Below are 27,791 nucleotides of genomic sequence, written 5' to 3'. Positions count from 1 at the left end.
GATATATATGATACTAATATAATACATATACATATATAATCCATACTAATGATGAAGGAACTGAGCTCACAGTGTTCATTCAGTGAACTACTCAGTTTATTTTGGCCTCAGAAATGCTCACTCTGTTTGTACATCACTGTCAGCAATAGACTCATTCTGCTGTGTGGACAGGAACACATGTGACATCACTTCCTGTTTGTTTGTGACTGAAGAGGAAGAAGTTTACAAGGAATCATTTAGAAGAGTTTCAAACATCAACTGATTGAATGTGAAAACGTGTTTGTGAGTGAAAGAGACAGACATGTACAGACTGAACTGTTCAACAGTCAGAGTGTTTCTCTAACAGGAGACACTCTTTACACTCAGCACAGGGACACTGAGGAACCAGACCAGACCCAAAACCCAGGATAAAGAGTTTGAGTGAATGTGGTGTTGAAGGTGTGGAGGTGGATCAGAGTGTCAGAGGAGACTCTGTAGAAGGACAGAGTGCCAGCAGGACAGTCCACATACACTGCTGCTCTGTTAGAGACAGAGGAGGAGGAGGAGGAGGAGGAGGAGGAGGATGTGTGTCTGTTATTGTGACAGATAGAACGAGGACCATCATCAGAGCACCACAGACTCCAGGACTGATCATTGTGTCCAAACCAACAGTCTCTGCCTCCTTTCCTTCTGATGCTTCTGTAACTCACTGATATATAAACGTCTCCTCTCCACTCGACCTCCCAGTAACAGCGACCAGTCAGACCATTTCTACACAGCAGCTGAGGAACATCAAATCTGTCTGGATGATCAGGATATGACTGAACCTCCACATGTGTCACCTTCCTGTTGTTGTCAGACAGTTGGAGCTTTGTGTTCACTGTGTTTGTGTCGATTGTGAGTTGACAGGAATCTGATGGAGAGAACAAACACAATCCAGCTGCAGTTATTGATCCATCATCTGTTCATTGATTGACACTTTGATGATGACTCCTGACATGATGAAGATGGTTGAATGTGTGCTGCTTTGTTTTCATGAATCCCATTAAAAACACACTTACACTTCCTCAGACCTGGTCTCAACCATCGGACTCCAGCAGGCTCCACCCTGAAAGGAGGAGGGGTCAGAGCAGTCAGCATGCACACATGGACATTACATGGCTCTCACACACACACTGTTACACACTGAGCTCAAAGCTCGGCTCCACTGTTTTATTCAAAGAAATCTACATTTATTTATCAGCACATTTAAAAACAGCTTGAGCCAAAGTGCTGCACAGAGTAGAGATAAAATAGGAAACATACACAGTAATTACTATAAAGACTCGTCAGAATTGAAAGCTACAGAGTACAAATGTGTTTCCAACCGGGTTTTAAAAATGTCGAGTGTTGGTGAAGACCTGATGTGAAGGGCGACTGTTCCAGAGTTTGGCTGCAGCGATCGATAAAGCTCACCTCTGTTTTTACATCTAGTTCTGGTCAGAAGCTACTTATCTGCAGACCTGAGGGCTCTGCTTGGATTATTTTTGTTAAAGACAGATAAGATGGAGCCAATCCATTCAGAGATTTAAAGACTAGGAACAAGAACTGGAAGTGGATTCTACGACGTACTGGTAACCAGTGGAAAAAGCTGGAAAAAGCTGGTGATGGGTCGTCTAGCACAGACCCACTGCTGGAACCAGACAATTCATGAGGGAGAGAACTGTGACAGCGCCGTTCCTTCACTTGACCTCAGTCGCTCTCGTCTGCTCCCTCGTAACACTGCTCTTTATTGAGGTTACATGAATATGCATAACTTTATTAACATATGACGTCTTACACAGGTATGAACAAAGAGTACCAGTCTGTGCATAGTGTAGGTGTGTGTGTGTGTGTGTGTGTGTGTGTGTGTGTGTGTGTGTGTGTGTGTGTTCCAGATGTGACCCTGTGAAGACTCCCCAAAGCTGGTGCTGACAGTCCAGCGGTCCCCCTAACAAAGGGCTCTTATACTTAACCAGACACAGAGTAGGTGTCCTCCTATACCATAAATCAGTAAGAGAAGGTACGGCCTCTCTCATGACCCCAAGGTGTGTGTGCATGTCAGAGCACTCTGGAAGGCACACAGAGTCTTTACAGACTACTAAGGATCAAACCTCTATCATTATGCAATCGATTATAAAACTCTAAGCATATATGAGTAAACATTTCTAAGCATAAATGACAATCAACAATATAAACCTTACAGCTGGTTGTAATAACAGAATTTATTTGTTTCTCAAATGAGAAAGAGCTATTGAGAAACACTCCTAAATCTTTACTTCTTAACTTTTCCAGTGGGCCAAGGTCAACATTATCTGCTAATGCTAAATAGGCTGCCGTTATTAACTAATGCTAATTTAATGTGAATTAGCAATGTGAGTAGCTAATGCTAACACTATTTCCCGTAACTTTATAACAATGTGAATGGCTAATGCTAACACTCTTTTCCCTAGCATTACAACAATCTGAGCTGCTAATGCTAAGTAGGCCGCCATTAGCACCTACGTCTAATTTAAGGCAATTACGCATTAGAACCTAATGTTCATATCGTTTTCCTTTGCTTTATAACAATGTGAGCAGCTACTGCTAAATAGACTGCTGTTATTAGCTAATGCTAATTTAATGCGAGTTAGCATCATTTGCATTATAACGATGTGAGGAGTTAATGCTAAGTATGCTGCCATTAGCAGCTAATTCTAATTAGAGGTGAATAATTATTACCAGGTAATGCTAATATCGTTTTCTCTTCCCTTTTAACAATGTGAGCAGCTAGTGCTAGGTAGGCTGATGCTAGCAGCTAATGTTAATTTGATGTAAATTAGCATTATGTTAGTGAGGAGTTAATGCTAAGTAGACTGCCATTAGTAGCTAATGATAATTTTAGGTGAATAGGAATTGACATCTAATGCTAATACCATATTTTCTTGCTTTATAACAATGTGACCAGCTAATGCTAAGTAGGTTGCCGTTATTAGCTAATACTAATTGCCAGCTCTGTTCTAGGATGCCCTCTGGACCCAATGGAGGTGGTGAGTGACAGGAGAATGGTGGCTAAGCTGCCGTCCCTGTTGGACAAAATCTCCAACCCCATGCAGGAGACTGTAACAGCACTGAGCAGCTCCTTTAGTGGCAGGCTACGGCACCCACAGTGTGGGACGGAGAGATTTCGCAGGTCTTTCCTCCCCACTGCTGTCAGACTCCACAACAAAGACTTTAACTGAACAAACACACACATCCACACATGTGTAATAACACTAAGTGGAATACTCTTTTCTGGCATCGTTGTATTTTTACTCAGCTGTTTACAGCATTTGTATTCTATTTTTATCCTTTTGTATATTTTATTCTATTTTATTCTACTGTATATAGTATTTTATTTAATTTTATTCTATTCTGTACAGTTGTGTACTGTATTTATTCATATTAAGAAGTTTATGCTAAATAGGCTACCATTAGTGGCTAATGCTAATTTTAGGTGAATAAGCATTGGCAACCAATGCTAATACCATTTTCTCTTGATTTCTAACAATGTGAGCAGCTAATGCTAAATAGGTTGCCGTTATTAGCTAATGCTAATTTATCTGCTAATGCTAACAATGTTTTTTTCTTACATTTTAACAATATGAGTAGCTAATGCTTATACTATTTTTCCTTCCAGTTTAACTTGCATTATAACAATGTGAGCAGCTAATGCTAAGAAGGCTGCTGTTATTAGCTAATGCTAATTCGATGTGAGTTACCATTACCCGATAATGCTAACACTTTTCCCTTCCCTTTTAACAATGTTTGCAGCTAGTGCTAGGTAGGCTGATGCTAGCAGCCAATGCTATTTTGATGTGAATTAGCATTATCCGCTTATGCTAACAATGTCTTTTCTTTTCTTTTTAATAATACACCATTAGTGGCTAATTCTAATTTTAGATGAAAAAGCATTAACAGCTTATGCTCATACTGTTTGCTTTGTAAGAATGACAGCAGCTAATGATATGAAGTCTACTGTTATTAACTAATGCTAATTTGATGTGAATTAGCATTATCCGATAATGGTAACTCTTTGGTAATGCTAAGTAGGCTGTCATTAGGGGCTAACTCTAAATAGGGGTGAATAATTAACAGCTAATGCTAATACCGTTTTCTCTTTCCTTATAACAATATTCCCTTTCTCCTAGCTTTTTAACAATGTGAGCGGCTAATTCTGAGTACGCTGTTGTAGATAGCTACTGCTAATTTGAGTTTAAATTTTCCACTATTTTCTCTTACTTATTAAAAATGATAGTAGCTAATAATAATACTCTTTTCAGTTGGGTAACAACGAAGTGAGGAGTTAATGCTAAATAGGCTGCTTTTAGCGGCATATTCTAATTAGGGGTGAATAATTATTAGCAGCTAATGCTAATACTGTTTTCTCTTTCCTTATAACAATATGAGCAGCTAATAATAATTTCATGTAAATTAGCATTATATTAGTGAGGAGTTAATGCTAAGTAGGCTGCCGTTAGCAGCTAAAGGTAATTTGAATAAGCACTAGAGGCTAATGCTAATACCTTTTTCTCTTGTGTTATAATGTATAAAGGCCTACTTAGCAATAGCTGCTCAAGCTGTAGAAAGCAAGGGAAAATAGTATTAGCATTAGCTGCTAAATGTGCACTTGAGAAAAAAATTATTGTGAATTCAGCTGTGAATGTAGAGTTTCCAGTATTTAAGCTTCGATCTCCAAATGTTAGCTGCTCCTGTCTGCCTCTTTGTCACACACACAGACTGAAATGATTCACAGCCTTGTTTCATCCTTCTGTCAGTGTCACTGACAGTCACTGTGACTGTGGACATACAGCATGGGAAACATACATATGGCTGACACTTTATTAGGTACACAGTGGCCACTATCTCAGGTACAATACACCTGTAACCTAAAAAAGTGTATCTAAAGTTACAAAATGTTGTCTCTGTCCAACTATTTATGGACCTAACTGTAGGTCTACTTTTAATGAAACTCTCAACATGACTTATCAGTTCTCATTACTGTTCCTGCAGACCGACTCCCTGTACTATCCAGCTAGACTAGTGTGTCTGTCCCTGTAAATATTCCTGCATGTGTGATTGTTCATGTATCATCTGCAGGAAACAAACAGGAAGTGAGTGAAGGACACATGAAATGTTTCCAGCTCTTCCTTCTCTATTAGACATTCTTCATACCTGAGAGTGTCCAGTCTCCAGCCTGGATCCTTCAGTCCAGCCGACAGCAGCCGCATTCCTGAGTCTCCTGGATGATTGTAGCTCAGGTCTAGCTCTCTCAGATGGGAGGGGTTGGAGCTCAGAGCTGAGGCCAGAGAAGTACAGCCTTCCTCTGTGATCAGACAGCCTGACAGACTGCAGACACACAAAACAACAATCAATCTTTTAACAATCATTTTCTGGTTGTCACAATAACATCTATCCATTTACATCCATTCAATGTAACTTTATTTAAAAGTGACAATTCCCAACACACAACAGTCATCTCAAGCTGTTTAACAGTGTAAGGTAACAGCCTCCAATATTAGAGAGAAAGCCCCAACCATCAGACAATCCACTGTGACCAGCACTTGGTGATGGTGGGAAAGAAGAACTCCCTTTGACACAAAGATCCTCCCAGTAAAAACAGGCTCCAGGAGGAGCATCTACCCTGCCTGAGCCTATAGCAGCATAACTAAGGGATGGGTCAGGGTCACCTGAACCAGCTCGAACTATAAGCTTTATCAAAAAGGAAAGTTTGAAGCTGATCTTCAAAGTAGAGAGGGTGTCTGTCTCCTGAACTCAAACTAGGAGCTGGACACCAAGTCCAACATACCCAGGCTGAGTCGTTAGATTACTCCAAAGTAAAGTCAGAAAGTCATTATTTATGTCACATTTTAGTGTAAATGTAGAAAAACTGTCCAAAAGTTATTTCTCAATATGATATTAAACAGTTTAAATGGTGAAAACAGCTGTAAAGAAAACAGAAAGAGTCAATAAAAGCCTCTTTAAAGGGACATTTAAACTGGTGATTCTCCTTCTCTGCTCCATTTCCTCTCTAGAGTTCCTGTTCCTAAGAGGGATTTGATTGGCTGAATGTCCTTTTAGCTTTTCTTTAGTTCTTTGGGTGCTAATCAAAGAGGAAAACACACGAGTCATGTGACGTGACATAAGGAGCGCTCTGATTGGTTGGGACTGACGAACTATGGTGCAAAGCTTAGCTTTGCAGAGGCAAGAAAATCTCTTAGATAGGGATGAGACGCTCCACAGTGACGTTTCCACACTTTGGAGCTTCTGAAGATGTTTGCTCCAACGCGTGGTTCAAACACTCAGATCAGATCGCCTCTGAAGGCAGCGAGCTGTGACTGCTGTGAACAGTGTTCTCACTCCCTGTGTCAACATACATGAGGCTGTTTCAGCTGCAACACACCACAAACACCTTTATATAACTAAATATACTGAGAGCACACTGCTGTGGTTGCTGTGGTAACCATCCATATATCCAGCTGTTTGGGGCCGAGTCTGCTTCCTCATCCTTGGGAAAAACCCTCAAAATTTGATGTGTTTTTTTTTTTTTTGGGGGGGCGGGGGGGGGGGGGATTTGGTTTTATTTGTTGTTCTACAAACTGTGAAACAAAGCTAGAAGCCACTGTGGTACAGTGGGGGACTCAAACCCGGGACCCAACCTGCTCCAACAACAGTCAGAAGGATTTTATTAAGTCTCATTTTCTGTTCATTAGGAAAACATCAATAATGAAGAGCACATGTTTATAGAGGCACATTCAGAAAACCAGGTGGAAATGTCTACCCATATCACTCATGGGAAGGGTTGCCGCTATAAAAATGATGGTATTACCAAAAATAAATTATTTATCTCAATGATCCCAACTAAACCGCCGCAAGATTGGTTCAGATCTCTAGATTCATATATGTCCAAATTCCTTTGGAAAAATAAACCCCCACGTATAAGCTTAAAAACACTACAAAAGACCAAGGATAAAGGAGGATTAGAACTACCTAACTTTCAGCACTACTTCTTAGCCAATAGGCTTCAGTTTATCTCAGGATGGCTAAAACATACCCTCTTAGATGAACCTTGGCTAGATGTAGAACAAGCACTTTGCAATAATCTAGAGATTTCAGATCTACCATTTATCAGCTCAAACATGCAACGACATGAATGCTTCAAAAGCGTCAACATCAGCTCTTCTCTGACAGCATGGTGGAAGTTTCTGAAGTTGACAGAGTCTTCATTAATCCCATGCAAACGTACACCTATCTGGAACAACCCTGACATATTACAAAAACAATAATATGATAAACTTTTCAGATTGGAGTGGTAAAGGAATCAAATATTTAGAACATATACTAGAAAGAACAGAATTTATTTCATTTGACAGACTAGTTACACAATATGGGATCAACAAGAAAAGATTTTTAGAGTATCAACAAATTAAATCCATAGTAAAAAAGAGATTTAAACTGGGTCAAGATGAACTACAAACACCACCAAGTGTGGTTCAATTTTTTGCTCTTAAAACCCCCAAATTACTATCCATAATATACAGAATGCTTTCTAAAACAGATGAATCAATATCACTTCCTATTGCAAAATGGGAAGCAGATTTATCAGTTAACTTAGACCAGAACTTCTGGTCTCAGATTTGCTTAAAAACCTTTAATCTAATTAGAAATCCCAGTCTTCAATTAATTCAATACAAAATACTACATAGAGTGCACTATACAGGTCATCGGATGTTCAAGATGGGCTTTATGTCTACCGACAACTGCTTACACTGCCAAACCAATTCACCGGACAATTATATCCACGCTCTTTGGTTCTGTCCACCAGTTCAGAAGTTTTGGCGCGAGATATGTGAAGACTTATCAAAGTGTCTGAAATGTAACATTCCAACTTCCCCTTTAGTATGTTTGTTGGGCAGCTTAGATAATGTCACTACGGAAAAGAATATAGCCCATATGGTTTTCACTGCCCTATGCATAGCCAAGAAAACAGTCCTCATGAACTGGAAAAATAAAAATAATCTTAATTCTAACCAATATAGAAATTATCTATTAGATTACATTAGTCTTGATACAGCCTCTGCCACCACATCAGATCAATTGCTCTGGGCTCCTTTGATCAGCTCTATCACCTAGTGGGGGTGGGGGGTCATAGTTTAGTCCCACCTTCACTGTTGTGATTGGTGTGGGGGTAGGGACTGGCTTAGGGCGTCGGGGGGTTCCCCGGGAGCATCTTCCTTGGGGGGCTCAAACCGGGGTAGCGGTCATGGCCAATTAGCTGCTCTGTCGGCTCTTAGGTGACGGTTTCCTCGTGGCTGCGTGCAGCGGGGCTAGGGGAGGGTCTGTGCTGACGGACGTGGGTTACTGACCTGGTAGCCTGGCTGCCCTGGGGTGGATCCGGGACAGGCGTGAGGTTCTGGGGGCGCTCTGTCTCTATCCCACGACTTAAACATTCACATTACTCACACTCTCATTACACATACATATAGGATCTTGGGGGTGGGCACGCTACACGGAATTCAAATTACCAACAGGGTGTACACCTCACCCCCTGCGTCGTTGCCCACCTCTCAATTTTAAATACACGTAGACAGTGAGGGCCAGCAGTAGGGGCTACGCGCTTACCTGCTGCTCTGGCAGGTAGCTCCATGCCCTCCTGGGTTTTAAATGCACCTTAGAACACACATTCATCAACACTACATATGAGCGGGTGGAGGGAGGTTTGGAGTCTTCCTACACCCCCGTTCTCTGCGGCCTGCTGGAGCGGGGGGGCTAGGAGGAGGAGTTTGCCATCCAACTGGGGTCTGGAGTGTGGGGCCTCCCTGCTGCTGCGGAGTCGGGGCGGTCTGCTTCTCTCCACCGCAGGGAAAAGGGTAACACCACCTGCGTCTGGGCACAAGGGTACCTAATCCTGGGGCTTAAAGTATGCTTGGGGAGCGTGATTGTGTGTACAGCGTCTCTTTATGTCTGTCTCCACGTTGGTTGAGTGTTGAGTAATTGCAATCGAGAGCATGAGGGTGGGAATGGATGTTTGTATCTGTGTGTGCCTGTATGTCTGTGTCTATATGTCAGGTTGGGTATCAGACGCCACCTCTCTGGGGACATCTCAGGTCCTCCAAGGTTTGGAGGCCTATCTCCCCCCACCACTTCCCCTGCTGGTGGCGGATGCCCTCAGACATCGGTGCGCTGGTGGTTCTCTGTGTCCGGGGTTGGGTGCCCAGGTACACACCGGCTCACTCCTTGGCAGCTGCTTATCGGGGCTTGGAGCCTGGGGCTGGCTCGGGCTACTTCAGAGGTGGGGTGCCCTTGGCATCTCGGCCTGGGGCTCGGTCACTCTGGCACAGCTGGCTGCCGGCGGAGCTCACTGGCACGTCACTGCAACCCCCCCTGGCCTCTGCTCCGCGGCTGCTGAGTGACCCCTCATCTGGGACTCTCCTCAGCTCTTTCTGGGATAGTGGCGCGGCTGCCCCTCTGTTGGTCTTCCTTGGTCTCTTGTGTTCTGGGGGCCTCTGGATGTCTGGAGTTTTGATCTCCTCCACACCTGCTTCATGCCCTGGAGGACGGGGCAGTGGCCCCCCACACCCTCTAGCAGAACATTACATGAAGGAACCTTTTTAAAAAAATCAAGCGCGTCCATGCTCACAGGTGTACACATGGGTGATCACACACACAAACTACACCCTTTTTGGCTCCTACCTCAAAGCACACTGTGCGCTGTTAATCTTACGTGCTGCACAATAATGTTTAACATTTAGTATTTACTGCCATATTCCCATATATCATTGTGATGTTGTTTATTCTATTACTCTTGTTTTCTTCAACTTGTTTTCTTTTTTCTTTCTCAATAGGTGATCCAGGTGGTCAATATGTATTCTTCTTTTTTTTTTTTTGTTTGTCTGCTTATTCTGTTTGTTTTTGTTTTTTGCCCTTTTTCCCCGTCCTTCTTCCCCGCTGTCTTTCTTTCCCTCCTTCCTTCTCCCCTTTCTTTCCCCCAGTAAAGTCTGTCCCGCATACAACAAATGAAAATAAAATAAACAATTAAAGGTGACTCAAATAGACCATTACGGCAAGGCTGGGATGGTCCATTTGGTTAAGTAAATCCGTTGGGCATCTTTCTTCGCCTTTAGACAATAATTCTAATGGCAAAAGATCCAAACGGGACAGGCAAAAAAAAAAAAAAAAAATCAGAAAACCAGTCTGAGTGTCTGACGCTGTTGTCAGAAAGACGCAGTCGCAGCTTGTGGGTGAAGTTAGCTGGTTTGCTAGTTAGCTGCTCTGTTAGCTAGCTGGGAGCTAACTTACGCGAACATTTGATGCTAAACTGTCTAAACTGTGTGAGCAGCATTCATTGCTGCTCTGTGTTACTCTCCAGCCTCTCTTTAACTTAGTCCTCTCAGTTTTTTTTCTCCTTACAAACTACAAAAACTTCTTTTTCAGTCACACCCGAGCTGTGGCTAAGGCAAGGTTATTATCGTTAACGAAAACTAACGAACTAACGAATAAAAAACATTTTCGTTAACGGAAATAAAAATAAAAACGAGACTTTGCAATAAAAGGAAAACTAACTAAAACTGAAATGACCGTTCACAAAACTAACTAAAATTAACTGAATTTATAGAGAAAATGTGTTTAGTTTTCGTTGATGTGTATGTGTCATACGTTAGTCTAGGGTGAGAATGAAGTGTATTTTCCAGGTTATGTTCTTGCTGTGCCTTATTATGCCAGCAGGTGGCAAGTACTTCAGTCGGGTCGTCTGTGTTGCCGCTCCGTCCACGAGTCCAATTTGGGATTACTTTGAATATGACTGTGTTTTGGATAAAGCAAGTGTCTTGTAGTGGAATGAGACAAATTATGAGGGACATTTCTAAAGGGAAAAAAATCCCACAAACCTTAAAGTGCACTTGAAAAGCTCACACAAGAAGGCTAACCTAGCTTACCTGGAGAAGGTAAGGGAGCACGCCCAACCCTCATCCCCAGAAACAGAAGCTAACCCCAGGCAAGGCAGCGTGATGCATCCCGAGACAACAGGACTGGGATATCTACATAACTGTGTGAGTCAATTGCCTTAACACCCGGTGCTGCAAGAGTTAATAGTCTCATTGGGGCCAAGATATACATTTTATAGTTGCCTGGTATCAATGGTTGTTCATCTGCCTTTATTTATTTATTTAAAGAACCCATAGGTGGGAATGTGAGTTGTCTGTCTCTGCGTGTTAGCCCTGCGACAGACAGGTGAACTGTCCAGGGTGCAGGGTATGATAGCTGGAATAGCAACATACCCAAGGATAAGCAGAAGAGAATGACTGATATGATGAAACTGGGATTTTGTTACACTTAATTATTGCAAACACAACTAAAACTATAACTGAAACTAATCAAAACTAAACTGAAACTAAGGATTTTCAAAAAAATAAAAAATAAACTAAACTAGCAAACAATTGGTAAAAACTAATTAAAACTAATATAAAATTGAAAATCTGAAGTCAAAACGAAATAAAAATAAAAACTAATGAAAATTGCAAAACTATTAAAACCCTGGGCTAAGGTGCTACCAGCACGCAGGTTCGGTGTGTCCAAATTCATGGGCTGCATCCTCCTGAGGACACATTTGTAGACCCATAACGTCACAGCGACGCGCCGAAGGCTGTCCAAATTCCTGGGCTCCTCCGAATGCAGCCGACAAATGCGTCCTCCTTTTCCCCCAATTTGAAGGATGGGTCGGGTGTGTCCTTCGTGACCAACGATATCCCAGAATTCATATTGCGGCCCGGCCAAACTCCAGTTTCCGGTAATGGCGACCGCTACTAAGGCTATGTCCACACGTACACGGGTATTTTTGAAAACGGAGATTTTTCTATGCGTTTGCACCTTTCGTCCACACGTAAACGGTGTTTTCGGTCACTGAAATCAGAGATTTCTAAAAACACCTGCCTGGGTGGATATTTTCAAAAACTCCGTTTTTGCATTTACGTGTGGATGAGGAAAACGGAGAAAACGCAGCGTCAAAGGTGTGTGCCTTTTTTGACATCACAGTGTGCGCCACGTTATTGTTTCGGTGAAATGAATTTCTACAATACTGTTACTGTTAATTGTCCTCTGCAGGGTTTAAATGCTTAGATATACACACACAGTTACTGTCCCTCCACACATACAACTCGGTTCTGCTTCTATGCCCCATCTTTGTTTACTATTTCCCACCAAGGCTTCTAGACTTCTGATTGGCCAACATTTGTACACGGTTAGGAATATATCGCCACCTGTTGCTTTGGCATGTTCCTTGCAGCGTTTTCCTTCATTTCTGCGTTTACTTGTGGACGGGATTATTTTTTAAAATGAAAACAGAAAATCTCCGTTTTCAAAAATACCCGTGTACGTGTGGATGTAGCCTAAGTTTTAAAATTACTCTTATTAATGTTCCTGGGTCACAAAATAAACTTTTAACATATTTTCAGGTGAGAATGTGGCTGTATAAACTTCAAATACCTGATCGGTTTATCAAGATATTGCATATTTGCAAAAGTGCTACGACGTTTTCGGAGATGTCTGTTACCCACCAGCTCGATAGCTAGCCAAGAGCTCAAGGGTTACTGAAGCCGCAGAGAATGGCACAACCCTAACTCCCGGCACATCATTTTCAGATCACCGCGGACTTTCGCTACTCATGTTACTAATATTACTTTTAACCTATGACTGAATCTATATCACACTTAAAGCTTTCTGTAAATGAAAGAATCAGTGAAAATGAGGCACTTGAGTTGATTTTAAACACAAACTCTGAACATAACCTGATCCAGACCAGGTTATTGGTTCAGCATCAGTAACCATGGTAATGTAGCCAGGTAGAAACAGAGCTAGACAGAGACAGACAAACTTTTATGCTTACAATCACACATCTCCAGTTAACCTTGCATGCATGTTTTTGAACTGTGGGAGGAAGCAGAGAACCTGAAGAACACCCACAGAACACACTATCACTCATATTTACAGAATTATAATCTAATTAGATGATAAAGTAATAAATTATTTGGTATTTTAATGAAAATACATTTTAGCAATTGCTTATAAGTCAACAATTATAGTTAAAATAAGTGACAAATCAAACAGTCAATAAAATCTTCTACAGCTGAAATTAATGTAGACAATGTTGGGGGAGGAAGTAAAAGTAAAAACCAGAGACGATAACTACCAAAATAAAACAGGAAGTGAATAACATTCAAGCTCACTTTAAGCTCAACAGTCAAATTCTGTTTTGTATTAATCTATTGTTTTGAATTGTTGTTTACATTTTATGTTTAAGTGAGGCAATGAGTCATATCACTATGACCAAATATATATTTCCTCTTTTCAGTCAGAAATAATCAATTGATCATATTTTTATTAATAAATTTTTCTGAAAATCAAAATCTGATATCTGAACAAACAGCTCTGTAGAAACCTGTAAAAAAAATAATACTGGAATTAACCTAAAAGGTTTGGTGGATAAAGCACTGCTAAAATAAAGATTTTGGACTCAGAGGAGCAGATGGGACATTTCATTGCAAATGAAAGACAGAAAGTGAACAAATATCACTAAAAACCCCAGACACTAATTTCTACATTAATCCTTTAAAAAAAAATCAATTTACTGTTTATGCAGTAATAGAAATCAGGTTTAACATGATCATCAGTGGAAAATTTTAAATCCTGACCTGAGAGTTTCCATTTTACAGTGTGGACTCTTCACTCCAGCAGACAGAAACTTCACTCCTGAATCCTGCAGGTCAGAGTTACTCAGGTCCAGCTGTCTCAGACTAGAGGACTGGGAGCTGAGCACTGAGGACAGAGCTTCATAGCCTCTCTCTGAGAGCTTACAGTGACTCAGTCTGAAAAATTACAGATAAACATTAAACAAACACTGTTTTTAAATTGCAATGAGGGTGCACTAAAGAGTTATTAGATTTAGCAATTAATCCTGTTTTTTTACTAAGAGTCAACAAATGGATGACACTGACATTTGTTAACTGACAATGGTCAATCAATTCTAGTATTCTATAGCAAATGTCAATTGGGCTCCATGTGCCGGGCAGTGCATTAGCACCTGTTAGGAATAAAATAATTCTTAATGTCTGTAAAAGTATTTTTAATGTCTATCTGGTAAATGGTAAAATGGTAAATGGCCTGTATTTGTATAGCGCTTTTACTAGCCCCGCCTAAGGACCCCAAAGCGCTTTACATACCCAGTCATCCACCCATTCACACACACATTCACACACTGGTGGAGGCAAGCTACAGTTGTAGCCACAGCTGCCCTGGGGCAGACTGACAGAAGCGAGGCTGCCATATCGCGCCATCGGCCCTTCTGGCCAACACCAGTAGGCGGTAGGTGAAGTGTCTTGCCCAAGGACACAGCGACCGAGACTGTCCGAGCCGGGGCTCGAACCGGCAACCTTCCGATTACAAGGCGGACTCCAAACTCTTGAGTCACGATCTGCTCATTATATTGTTTTATGTACTTTAATAATGAAGGCTTGTAGAGCAAGGCCACCTTTGACTCACAAAATGTGTTCAGCCAGATTGAAAAACAGGAAGTTTTAGTGCATAAGCCATATTAATAGATAAGACACTGAAATGAGGAACTTTCCATATAAGCGATGTTTGAGACTGTGTGACGTGTAAAGTACCAAAATAACACCATAAAAGACACAGCTTCTGATTCTAATGTTAGAGAGCTCTTGCAACTGGCGTTTGAGCTGTGCAGGGGTCTCTCTCTTTGGAAGATGATTGAATAAAAAGAAATATAACTGTTTTAAGACACTATGAGTCGGTTTTTCTCTGTTTTGTCATGGGGAAAAACAATCGGGACCAAAGTAGCTGAAATATTGATTACTAAAAAAGATGGCGCTGGAGTGACGACAGCCTTTCCAAGTAGCTCTGCAACACTGCACTTTTTTTCTTAACTTTAACTTTTTTTTAGACTAGGCTTTCAACCTTTTTTCCCCTTCCTCAAGTTACTCTACTTATACCTCTTAGATATAGCGATACAAGATGGATAATGTACTTTTTAAAACTTCTGGAACCAGCTCCTTCATCTATTCGAGAGCGGAGCTGCTGGTACTGAGAACAAAGACACAGCGACACAACATCTGAGATAAAGAGGAGCTACAGAGGCTGCAAGGCTGGAGCGAGGAAAGAGGATCACCGGAGGCGATTCAAACCATCAATCCCGACAGTGATAATGGGCAACGTGAACTCGCTACAGAATAAAATGGACGAACTGTGTGCTCTGAACAACCACCGACTATACCGTGAGTGCAGTCTGTTTATCTTCACGGAGACGTGGCTAACCGAGCTAACACCACAGGCTAACGTAGACCTATGCGGTTTCACATCCGTGAGAGCCGATAGGGACATGCAGGCCAGCAGGAAAAGCAGAGGTGGGGGACTCATTGTCTACGTTAACAACAGATACTGCAACCCTGGACAAGTCTCCGTTAAAGTTTCGGTATGCCGGCCGGACCTGGAGCTGCTAGCTGTTAGCTTGCGGCCATATTATCTACCTCGGGAGTTCAGTCATGTGTGTGTTTACATCCCTCCGAGGGCCGACGCAGCAGCTGCCTGTGAGAAAATACACACAATAACAGCAAGACTGCAGACACAAAACCCAGAGGCTTTCATTATTATATCTGGAGACTTTAATCATGCCACACTGGATTCTACTCTGGCAGCTTTTCACCAGTTTGTGAATTGTCCCACAAGGAGCAACAGGACAATTGACCTATTGTATGCTAATGTGAGAGATGCATACAGAGCCAACCCCCTCCCCCCACTAGGGAAATCAGACCACAACCTGGTTTATCTACAGCCACAATACACACCCCTCGTCCAAAGGCAGCCTGTCACAACACACTCCATTAGGAGATGGACCCCAGAAAAGGAGGATGCTCTGAGAGACTGCTATGACACCACAGACTGGGATGTGCTCCTGAGCCCACATGGTGAGGACATAGAGGGGGCGACACACTGTCTGACAGACTACCTCAACTTTTGTGTGGACACGGTCGCCCCTGCTAAGACAGTACGGTGTTATCCTAATAACAAACCATGGGTAACACAGGAAGTCAAAGCTGTCCTCAACATGAAGAAGAAGGCTTTCAGGAGCAAAGTGAAGGAAGAGATGAAAGCAGCACAGCAGGAGGTGAAACGCTGCCGGAGGGAAGCAAAGGACACCTACAGGAGGAAGGTGGAGCAGAAGTTGGAGAGAAACAATATGAGGGAGGTCTGGAATGGTGTGAAAACCATCACAGGCCACAACACCAAGAACAGCACAGTGGGGGGGACTGTGGAGAAGGCAAACGAACTCAATAAGTTCTTCAACAGGTTTGACCAGCCCACAACCCCCCCACCCTCACCTTTACTACAGAGCCCTCTCCCCACTCTCCTACCTCCCTCGCTTCCCCCCCTTCCCGACACTATGACACCCCCCCTTTCCAATTCCTCTCTCAGCAGCAAGACATCTTCTCCCCCCCCCCCCCCCCCCCTCCCCCCTCCTCCCAATCATCTCCCTGTGTCACAGTGGATCAGGTCAGGAGACAACTGAGGAAGCTTCGCCCCAGGAAAGCAGCAGGCCCAGACAAGGTGTGTCCCAGGATGCTAAAGGCGTGTGCTGCTGAACTTGGGGAGCCGCTACAACGAGTCTTCAACCTCAGTCTGCGACTGGGGAGAGTGCCCGCCCTCTGGAAGACATCCTGCATCATCCTGGTCCCCAAAAAGAACCGGCCCAATGAGCTGAATGACTTCCAACCGGTGGCACTGACGTCACATCTCATGAAGACTTTAGAGCGGCTCTTCCTCAACCTCCTCCGACCACAGGTACAACATGCCCAGGACCCACTACAGTTCGCATACAAGGCGGGTGTCGGAGTGGAGGATGCCATCCTGTACCTCCTGCATAGAGCTCACTCACACCTGGATGGGGGAAAAGGCACGGTCAGGATCCTGTTTCTTGACTTTTCCAGTGCCTTCAATACAATCCGGCCCTGTCTGCTCCAGGAGAAACTGAACAGGATGCAGGTGGACCCTTGCCTGGTCGCTTGGATCTCCAACTACCTCACTGACAGACCACAGTACGTCAGGCTGAAGAACATCACGTCGGACACTGTGGCCAGCAGCACAGGAGCACCACAGGGAACTGTGCTGTCCCCTCTTCTCTTCACCCTGTACACCTCTGACTTCTGCTACAACTCTGAATTATGCCACATTCAGAAGTTTGCAGATGACACAGCCATCATGGGGTGTATCTTGGATGATCAGGAAGAGGAGTACAGAAGTCTGGTGAGGAACTTTGTCACTTGGAGTAACACAAACCACCTGCAGCTCAACACCTCAAAGACTAAGGAACTGGTTGTGGACTTCGGGAGGTCCAGAGAAGGTCCAGTGCCGGTTCAGATAGAGGGGGAGGAGGTGGAGGTGGTCAACAAGTACAAGTACCTCGGGCTGTGGGTGGACAATAAACTGGACTGGCCATGCAACACAGAGCACCTGTATAAAAAAGCCCAAAGCCGACTGTACTTCCTCAGGAGGCTGAGGTCTTTTAACATCTGCAGGAAGCTCCTGAGGATGTTTTACCAGTCAGTGGTTGCTGGAGTACTGTTCTATGCTGTAGTGTGCTGGGGGAGCAGCACAGCAAAGAAGGACTCATCCAGGCTGGAGAAACTGATCAGGAAGGCTAGCTCTGTGGTCGGCATGAAACTGGACACTCTGGTGTCAGTGGCAGAGAAGAGGACACTAAAAAAGCTGCTGGACATTATGGACAATGCTGGGCATCCTCTGCACACGGCCATAAACAAACAGAAGAGTCTGTTCAGTGACAGGTTGCTTCTCCACAAGATAAGAACAAACAGACTTAAAAACTCCTTTGTCCCACACACCATCAAACTGTTTAACTCCTCTCTGGAGGGGAGAGGGAGGAGAAACAGGAGGACAAAGGAGGGGGGAACAACGAAGCTGTAGTGCCTCTTCACTTCACTGTGTGCAATACTTTTTGTGCAATACTTTGTTAAATAGTCAACAGTGCAATACACTTTAATATTTGAAATGTGCAATTCACTTGTATTTTTATTTTTTATTTTTTTCTTCACTTGTATTTTTATTTTTTATTCTTATTTATTCTATTTATCCCCTTCGTATTCTTTATTCTTTATCTATATATGTCTCTGTATTTATATGTGTATATATATGTATATATAATATTCTCCGCACGCTCTGTAACTTCTGTCGGTGTTGTGCTTTTTTGGAAACCGAATTTCCCAGAGGAACCCACCCGAGGGATTAATAAAGTTCTATCTTATCTTATCTTATCTTATCTTATCTTATCTTATTGATTATTGATACTCTCTCTGCTCATTAAATTATCATAAAACTATTACAGATGTTTAACTGACTTTTTTTCCCCATTTAGTGGATTCTTATTGGTTAATTCTGTCAATTGATGAAAAGCACAACATAACTTGATCTCACCCCAGAGTATTCAGTTTACAGTGTGGACTTCTCAGTCCTGCAGAAAGAAACTTCACTGCTGGATCCTGCAGGTTGTTTTTACTTAAGTCCAGCTCTCTCAGTGTAGAAGACTGGGAGCTGAGAACTGAGGACAGAGCTTCATACCCTCTTTCAGAGAGATCAGGGACACTCAGCCTAAAAAACAAAAACAAAATAAAAACACAATTTGAAAACTGTAATTTGATAACAAACTGTTATCAAATGACAAGTTAAATGAACTCTCCAACAAGTTACAGAGACTCAGTCTGGGGGAACAGAAAATGTTTTAAAAGTGCACGAGGTAAAGAGATTAGAAATGTGGCAGATGATTATAACTTTAGACTAAAAAGGTCCCTCTCGCTCATACATTTAGTAAAAACAAGAATAAACTCTTATCTTGATTTGCTTAGAATTTTTATTGACCTCTTATGCTAATTCATAAAGAATATGACTTCATCTGACCTGAGAGACTTAAAAACAATCAAGCATGCATGATTAAATCTGTCAGCAGCTGCAGATCCTTGGAACAGTACTGGTGATGCTGATTGTAACATATAGAAGTGAACTCTTCAGCTGAGCAATAAGACCAGAGGAGGAATGAGGGAGTTGATCGCCTATGGCTCCATCACAGTCTTTGAAAATCTTCAGTCAGTACAGAAAGATGGTGCTAAGCTTTTAACCAGCACATCAAATACACTGGACATTGCTCCACTTTAATCTCTTCACACTGGTAACCAGTTCATTTTAGGCGTTATTTAAAGTTTTAGTCCTTACTTTTAGTCCCAGTCTATATTTCTGACAATCCTACAAATCTTCTCACATCTGAGATCTTCCAGTCAAAGGCTGTTACTGGTCACACTAACTCATTTATTCATTTATTCTTTAACTAGTTTTGAGCTGTATGGTGTTCAGTGTTTGCTGTTTAATGGTTTTTCTTTATCTTCTGTGTTTTTTATTGCCTGTTTCTATTGTAAAGCACTTTGTGGTTTTTGACCCGTGAAAGCTGCTGTATAAATAAATTTTATATACAGGATGATTCTGGATATGACTTTGATAAAAGCTGACACCCATATATGTTTTAGACACTCTGACATTTACTGATGTTATCAAACATTAACTATAACATACTGTATTTAGTGCTGATAATCATGCAAATAAATATGTTGAAGTTTTTAAGGGTCCATCACACATTACACTGTTTATGTTATAAATAAAAGACATGAGTACAAATGTACTTACAGAGCTTTGTTGGAAGCTTTGACCACTGGCAGCAGCCTCAGAAGAGCCTCCTCTGAAGCAGAGTATTTCTGCAGGTCAAACACATCCAGATCTTTTTCTGATGACAGTAAGATGAAGACCAGAGCTGACCACTGAGCAGGAGACAGTTCATCTGTGGAGAGACTTCCTGATCTGAGGGACTGTTGGATCTCCTCCACTAGAGAACGATCATTCAGTTCATTCAGACAGTGGAGCAGATTGATGCTTTTCTCTGCAGACAGATTCTCAGTGAGCTTCTTCTTGATGTACTGGACTGTTTCCTGATTGGTCTGTGAGCTACTTCCTGTCTGTGTCAGCAGACCTCGTAGGAGAGTCTGATTGGTCTGCAGTGAAAGACCCAGGAGGAAGCGGAGGAACAAGTCCAGGTGTCCATTTGAACTCTGTAAGGCCTTGTTCACAGCACTCTGGTGGAGAGACTCTTTTTTTCTAAAAAAGTTAGACCGCTTGGACGTTGTTTGTTGTCCTTCCATTAGATTGAGTCCAGAGTTGATGAAGGTCAGATGGACATGAAGAGCAGCCAGAAACTCCTGAACACTCAGATGGATGAAGCAGAACACCTTGTCCTGGTACAGTCCTCTCTCCTCTTTAAAGATCTGTGTGAACACTCCTGAGTACACTGAGGCTGCTCTGATATCGATGCCACACTCTGTCAGGTCTGATTCATAGAAGATCAGGTTTCCTCTCTGCAGCTGATCAAAAGCCAGTTTTCCCAGAGACTCCATCATCTTCCTGCTCTCTGGACTCCAGTGTGGATCTGTCTCAGCTCCTCCATCATACTTGACCTTCTTCACTTTGGCCTGAACCACCAGGAAGTGGATGTACATCTGAGTCAGGGTCTTGGGCAGCTGTCCTCCCTCTCTGGTTTCCAGCACATCCTCCAGAACTGTAGCAGTGATCCAGCAGAAGACTGGGATGTGGCACATGATCTGGAGGCTTCGTGATGTCTTGATGTGGGAGATGATCCTGCTGGCCTGCTCCTCATCTCTGAATCTCTTCCTGAAGTACTCCTCCTTCTGTGGGTCAGTGAACCCTCTGACCTCTGTCACCATGCCAACACAGTCAGGAGGGATCTGATTGGCTGCTGCAGGTCGTGTGGTTATCCAGAGGCGAGCAGAGGGAAGCAGTTTCCCCCTGATGAGGTTTATCAGCAGCACATCCACTGAGGTGGACTTTCTAGGGTCAGTCAGGATTGTAGTTTTGTGGAAGTCCAGAGGAAGTCGACACTCATCCAGACCATCAAAGATGAAGACAACCTGGAAGTCTTCAAAGCTGCAGATTCCTGCTTCTTTGGTTTCAGTAAAGAAGTGATGAACAAGTCCCACCAAGCTGAACTTTTCCTCTTTCAGCACATTCAGCTCTCTGAAAGTGAATGGAAATATGAACTGGATGTCCTGGTTGGCTTTGTCTTCAGCCCAGTCCAGGCTGTATTTCTGTGTTAAGACTGTTTTCCCAATGCCAGCCACTCCCTTTGTCAGCACTGTTCTGATTGGTTCATCTCTTCCAGGTGAGGCTTTAAAGATGTCTTCTTGTCTGATTGTTGTTTCTGGTCTGTCTGGTTTCCTGGATGCTGTTTCAATCTGTCTGACCTCATGTTCATCATTGACCTCTGCAGTCCCTCCCTCTGTGATGTAGAGCTCTGTGTAGATCTGATTCAGAAGGGTTGGGTTTCCTGCTTTAGCGATGCCCTCAAACACACACTGGAACTTCTTCCTCAGTGCAGATTTGAGTTCACACTTACTCCACTGGAAGTTCCTAATGGTAGTTCCTAAAAGAACCGATAGAAAAAAAAACATCAATCAAATTATCCAAAGGATATATTTCCAGTCATTGAATGATTAATAAATTTTCCCTTTATCCAAAACTTTAAATCTTTAGATAAATCCTCTTACTGCTCTGCAGACGGTCAGCCAGCTCCTCCTGCTTCATTCTCCTCAGGAAGTCCACTGTGATCTTCACAAATGCCTCTCTGCTGCTGCTCCTCCGACTCTCTAAGCATTCTGGGTAATCTGGACTCAGAACCTTCTGGATCTTCTTCAGCTCGTTCTTCACAAAAGTGATGATGTTGTCCTCCAGCAGCTGGAACAGAATACTTTATGAATGAGCCAATCGGACTGAAATCATGGAGCCAAACATCAGATCCATGTTGGACACACTGACAATCCACTGGTCTACAAAGAGCAGCATGGAGATGACTGTGAACAGAATAGATGTAACAGTAGTTGTTGTACATGTACAGACCATAAATATGGAGTCCAGCTGTGTTTGATGCTGCTGGGCAGACTGACCACTGGGAACCTCTGAGCTCTGCTGGTCCACTCTGTGGAGGAACCATGAAGGATTAGATCCACACAGGGTAAAGATCCAGGAGTTTCTACTCAAATAACTTCATCTGAATCAAGTTTGTCAAGTTTTAAACTCTCAGATTGTGAACATATTAGTAATTTTCAGTCTGTTTTCATGGACGTCCTTTCAGTGGTGATGTCAGAGATGATTTTGAAGAAGCTCATTAAACTGAACCATCAGCAGATCACTGCTCCAAAACCAGAACATGATCCGAGGTCTCCCTCCACCACCAGAACACCAGCTTTACTAACGTGGTAGATCAGTGTAGTACAGATCAATAACTGATGAGTCATTTGATCAAAATCACTGAGTGCTTCACATCTGACCCTCTGATGTTTCTGTGGACATTTTACATATTTAATGAATGTCTGACAGTTTTACAGTCATTCTATGAATACAGTGGAAATGTTGTGTGATGCACGATCTGATATCGTCGTGTTGGTGTTGATCCCAGATCATCATATTAAATGTTGCTCCAGGATCAACATTGCAAGTGACCAATCAGATTGTTGTGACGTCATAATTTTGCGACTTCGGGAAAAACCGCCGTAAAACAAAAAACTGTACTTACGGTGTGAGAAACCGCCTCTGTCCGCCGATCAACGGACCCTCCCTATAACCCTTTAATAAACGCTAAGCAGAATTGATATTGTCCTTGCAACATTGGAATTTCATAAATGCAGGAATGGCGCGCAAAAGAATAACATCACAACAATGTGATTGTTCACTTGCAATGTTGAACCTGGAACAACATTTTGATGATGATCTGGGAACAACACCAACACGACGATATCAGATCATCCGTTGTGTTATAGTCTCCATGTTTTTTCCAGCATCATAAATTCTTAAGTTCAGAAAATTGTATTATTTTTTCACAGCTGAAAAACAACAACAACATTTATCCTCTATTGAAATCTTTAGCTGCTGGGTCTCTGTGTGACCTCTCAGACTGTTTAACAGATCAGACACAAAGAGAATCAGAGCAGCTCTTTAAAGACAAACATGAACCCACTCAGGTCACACTTTCCCCACAGATATGAGCATCACTGTCCTCAAACAGCAAAAGTCTAACATTTGGATCTTTTCTCTTTCATTGTTTTCTTTTTAATGAATCTTTGTAACAATCTGAGGATGTTTCAGGTCAGATTTATCCAGGAAACACAAACATGTAAAGGAGTCATCACAGCTCTCTGACCTCATTGGTCCAGCTTCAGCACTGAAGTCTGGATTATAACCTTTGGACCAGTCACTCCTCACAGACGGACAGCTGGACCCTGCAGACTGTGACCTCTGACCTCTGCAGACACAAACATGATTGAAGCAGCTGTGATCACACAGACTGCAGATGATGCAGCTGTTTCCTGTCAGTAACATCCTCTTAGATTAGAGTTTAGCTTTTTACAGGAAAACCGGACAAAACTGATTTTTGTTACAAATTCATTTTCATTTCCTCTCAGCTCACAAACACAGTCAGAAAATCAACCAGAATCAACACTGATTATAATGTCAGTGCAGAATTATTTCTGTTACTCAGTGAGTTCAGCTCTCTGACCTCGTTGGTCCAGGTTCACCACTGAAGTGTGGAGTTAGATCTTTGGACCGGTCACTCCTCACAGACGGACAGCTGGATCCTGCAGACTCTGCTCTGTCCTCCTCTTCCTCCATCATCATCATCTTCAGTCAGTCTGAGAGGTAAACCACAAACACTCAGTGAGTTCACATTAACAGAAGTAACTGAGTTACAGTCGCTGACCTCTGACCTGTCGTGTAACCTAGAAACCAGGTCACATGATCCACATCAGGTGAAATAGTGTCACTGTGTTTTCAGGTTCTTTGGGAAGAATTTGTCAAACTGAAGTGTTTTTAAATAAGCATTTTGTAGGTTTATGTGGTTTATGTTCTGTTATTTCTGATAAATTGTGTGAACATTTTTATTAACAAACATCTTAACAAATTTATTATTTGCTTTATTAACATCCCTTTTCTTTAAAGATGCCCGGTCCTTTTCCATTGTTATAACCCATTCATATCTTCATCCAGGAGAATGTCTTTGTTACTGCCATCATAAACTATAAATTCTGTCAGGCGGTCAGTGATGTCATTCAAGTCTGCTGAGAGTGTTTGCAAAGTGATCAGGCGAGCAGGACAAAAACTCCACAATATAGCTGCCATGAGGTGTAAATATCGCTGCAGGTGTTAACCTAAGCTAAAATCTGATATGAACAATTTCTACAACATCAAAACACAGCTAAAACAAGCCATGACTGTTACACGTTCGAAATTGAGGGAGAGAACAAAACCAAGACAGTCCAGAAGGATTGGGTCAAAGCAATCTTTTATTGAGTACACGAGCGGGAAGACAATTACTGCACAACATCAGCAACGATCTTCACCAAAATTATACTTCAGATTGCTTTTATAGCATCAGGGTATTATGACGCCCCCTCTTGCGTTTACAAGCACATAATTTGCATGTTCAGAACATTCATGTATTTTAAGAATTAAATGCAAACACAGAGGTTCCTCTTTCTGGCATCTTCTTCCAAACAAGGCAATGGTCTCAGGCCTCTGAGGTCTCCATGGGCTGGTCCTCTCCACGCGTCACCTGTTGTCAAGAAAACTCTAGTGCAGCATGTTAGCTGAATGCATTCAGGCCTCTGCTCAAATCTGTTTCTAGGTTATATGTGGTATATATATTGTAGAATTAAAGAAATTAGTTTACTGCTGGACTGTATATAACCATCATCCTTATCATTGCATTAATTATCATTTCATCAAAGCATTTATTGAAGCTGCTGGCATTATGTTATAACTTGTATTACAGGTGTTATCATAATCAAATATTAACATGTTTATTACAGGTGCAGTTATAACCACTTTAAAATGATTGAGTTAAATATATATATCAAAGCTTATATGCTGAGTATATTGATACAGTAAAATAGTAGCTGAGCAAAGGCCTGAATGTATTCAGCTTCTTGTTGCATTTGAGTTTGCCTAGTAACAGGTGACAAAAAGAGGACAAGTTCGTGGTGACCTCAAAGGCCTGAGATCATCACCATATTCGGAAGAGGATGCCAGAAAGAGGAACTTCTGTGTCTGCGTTTATCTCTTAGAATTGATCCTTATCTGTAGAGGAGGCAAATAATGTTCTTAAGATGCAAATTATGTGACTGTAAAAGCAAGAGGGGGCGTTACAATACCCTGATGTTATAAAAGCAATCTGAAGTGTATTTTGGGTGGGGATTTACAACTGATGTTTTGCAGTTCACATCTCCCCACGCGGCGTGCATTCATTAAAATCAATTGTTTGACTGACCTCTTCTGGACCATCATTGTTTTACTCTCATCCTCAATTTCGAACCCGTAACAATATATATATGTGTTTTGTAAGCATGTGTGCAATCTTTCTTAAGCTCCCGGCTCCTTAACCAATGGATCACCCGAACATAACGCCGAATGACGCTTGTGACCTTTAATTACCTGGGAAAGCTTCAACTCTTTATGAGCACAGAACTGCAATGTGTGTATAGAGATATAACAATGTAAAAACGGTTATGACTGCACCTGTAATAAAGATTAATATGGTGTCAGTGTGTTTAAATGCCTCCAGGCCATCTTAAAGCTATATGTAATATTGTTAATGCTATGCTAATGCTATGAAATATATTGTAGCAATAAAACAATTTTCTTTTGACTCCTACAATTGAAATGCACAAAAAATGCACAGCAGCGCAAATGCACTAGAAAAGAAATTAACTTACCATCCCGATTTCCTCCGTTATCTTTGCTGGGAGCTGATAGCCTTTTGATGATCAGCAGTTACTAAGGCTAACTAGATCCCAAAGTGCAAGTGCACCTTTTCAGACGAAGTGCTAAAGAAATTTCCCTTGTACCGACCATAACTGGACTGGCCATCGGGCATACCGGGCATTTGTTCGTTTTTGCAGGCCAATGGTTTTGTTGTTGTTGTTGCTGTTGTTTTTGTAACAGTATAAACAGTGAAAGGTGGTGGATTGGCCATATGCTGGCCGATGTGTAAAATAACGAAATAACACCAGCATCCTTTTCTATGTAGCTGACAGCTGGTAACCGTGCAGGGGCGGGTCTAGCAAAGTTTTTGCCAGGAGGGCAGATAGGACATTAACAGGGAAAGGGGAGCTCAAAGAAATACTTTTCTTTCTTATTCTCACTTAAAATGTCAGGCTTTTCACAAATAATTATATGAATCTTACAACCAAAGTTTTCATCTGATGTAAGGTGTATAGAAATCATGCATATACCAACAAGACTGTACATCACCGTCACAACAGCATTTGTTTTCATTCAAAGGCTTTATGGCTTTTCCTATAATACCTGGTGGGCCGGTCTCTAGTCAAAATGCCCGGGCCGATTTTTTGTCCCAGTCCAGCCCTCATACGACCCAGTACTGGTAATTTTTCTTATGCCGATGAGGCATTATTTCTGTACCATTATTTAATTCCAGAGGTTTTTAAGTTATTTTATTTTTTGCACTTATTGACTTGTAAAAGCCTATATGACATATTTTATTTCAAAAATTATTAACCGCACAGAAAAGGCATTGTTTAAATATGTTAATTATGATTCTTTATGCAAGTTCTTCATGACTAAGCTAAGTGTCCTCTTTTTTGGAAATCAAAATATGGTCACCCTATTTTTGACCCCATGTTATAACAGATTAAACAAGATCACCTCCCTTTTGCCCCTATTTTTTTGGGGTGTAGGTGTTTAAGAAATGAGTTTAGTGAGATTTTCATCCAGACAATAAAAAGTTGTTTCAGTGATTCAGAGACAAACTAGTGACTCCACGACAGCTACCTCAGAAATAAACCTCTTCTTTGTTTTTCTGTTTGATACGATGAAATTAATAAACATGCAACATCTGGAACATGGAGGGAAATGTAATCAAATCTAAACCAATGAACATGAAAATCAGGTAACCACCAAGACCAAGCTGATTGCTTACAGAGTTCATACTCTAACTGCTAGCTGCTATGCTAGCTTAGCTACCTTATGTTAAAGGTCAGACTAAAGAAATAAGCTGATGCTGCTGGGAGTGACGTCACAGTCTAGCAGCATTTAGTTATGCAGCATTATAGTTAATCCTTATCATCTGCTCCTCTCACCTCTCTTTACCTCTAACAACAAGAACATTTAGCCAACAGTTTATTAGCTTTGGTGAAATTATAAACAGCCATCAGTGCGGTCACCTCCTTTAGTGCTGGAGCAGCAGGAACACCTTTTAATCTGAAATCTCCTTTTCTTTCTAAAACACAGTGACAGCAGGCTGAGTGAAAGACAAAAATCTTATTTAAAAGCCAAATATTTACCGGCGTCACTTCCTGCTCCAGGATTCAAAGACGATCAGCAGAGTTATTCCATTACTGTGAACTATGGAGCAGCAGCTTTGTGCTGGAAACAATCATCTGACACTGAGATCAGGAAAGTGAAGTGAAACTTTGAGCAGGAAGGGAGGTGTTTGTGGGGAAACTGGGATGAAGCAAAAGCAGAAATGGAGTCTGGACTTTAGAAACATGTAGGAATGTTTCTTGGAGGCTTTCTGTCCTGTTACTGAGTGCAGCATTAAAATGATGTTTCTATTGTAGTGACACTTTAACCTGGTT

At 42.0% G+C, this 27,791-nt stretch overlaps 2 protein-coding genes across 2 annotated transcripts in view; one reads left to right on the top strand and one right to left on the bottom strand.

The window, feature by feature from the left end:
- LOC134622363 (NACHT, LRR and PYD domains-containing protein 12-like) overlaps window positions 1-27,791 on the top strand; it is a 290,226-nt gene that overhangs the window by 105,650 nt on the left and 156,785 nt on the right. The gene's annotated exons all lie outside the window — the stretch shown is intronic.
- LOC134624406 (NLR family CARD domain-containing protein 3-like) lies at window positions 79-27,554 on the bottom strand. Its single transcript, XM_063469390.1, has 11 exons — window positions 27,498-27,554; window positions 23,699-23,831; window positions 23,342-23,443; window positions 22,042-22,120; window positions 21,693-21,879; window positions 19,765-21,568; window positions 18,508-18,681; window positions 13,701-13,874; window positions 5,191-5,364; window positions 1,041-1,087; window positions 79-892 (listed from the first exon to the last, which is right to left on the bottom strand). Exons 2-11 carry the CDS (start codon window positions 23,818-23,820, stop codon window positions 363-365), a joined length of 3,393 nt encoding a protein of 1,130 aa, XP_063325460.1. The 5' UTR covers window positions 23,821-23,831; window positions 27,498-27,554; the 3' UTR covers window positions 79-362.

The sequence above is a fragment of the Pelmatolapia mariae genome, linkage group LG3_W, assembly GCF_036321145.2.
Source record: "Pelmatolapia mariae isolate MD_Pm_ZW linkage group LG3_W, Pm_UMD_F_2, whole genome shotgun sequence".
NCBI lineage: Eukaryota > Metazoa > Chordata > Actinopteri > Cichliformes > Cichlidae > Pelmatolapia > Pelmatolapia mariae.
The sequence above is the reverse complement of the archived record's forward strand: the minus strand, read 5'-3'. Positions and strand labels throughout refer to the sequence as shown.

Excerpts from the sequence above, each read along its gene's own strand:
- LOC134624406 (XM_063469390.1), bottom strand. The coding sequence starts at position 23,820 with ATGATGATGATGGAGGAAGAGGAGGACAGAGCAGAGTCTGCAGGATCC. Across the intron at positions 21,880-22,041 it reads AGCTGGACTCCATATTTATG|CTGCTGGAGGACAACATCAT; the intron begins GTCTGTACATGT and ends ATTCTGTTCCAG. Across the intron at positions 893-1,040 it reads GAGACCAGGTCTGAGGAAGT|ATTCCTGTCAACTCACAATC; the intron begins GTAAGTGTGTTT and ends TCTCTCCATCAG.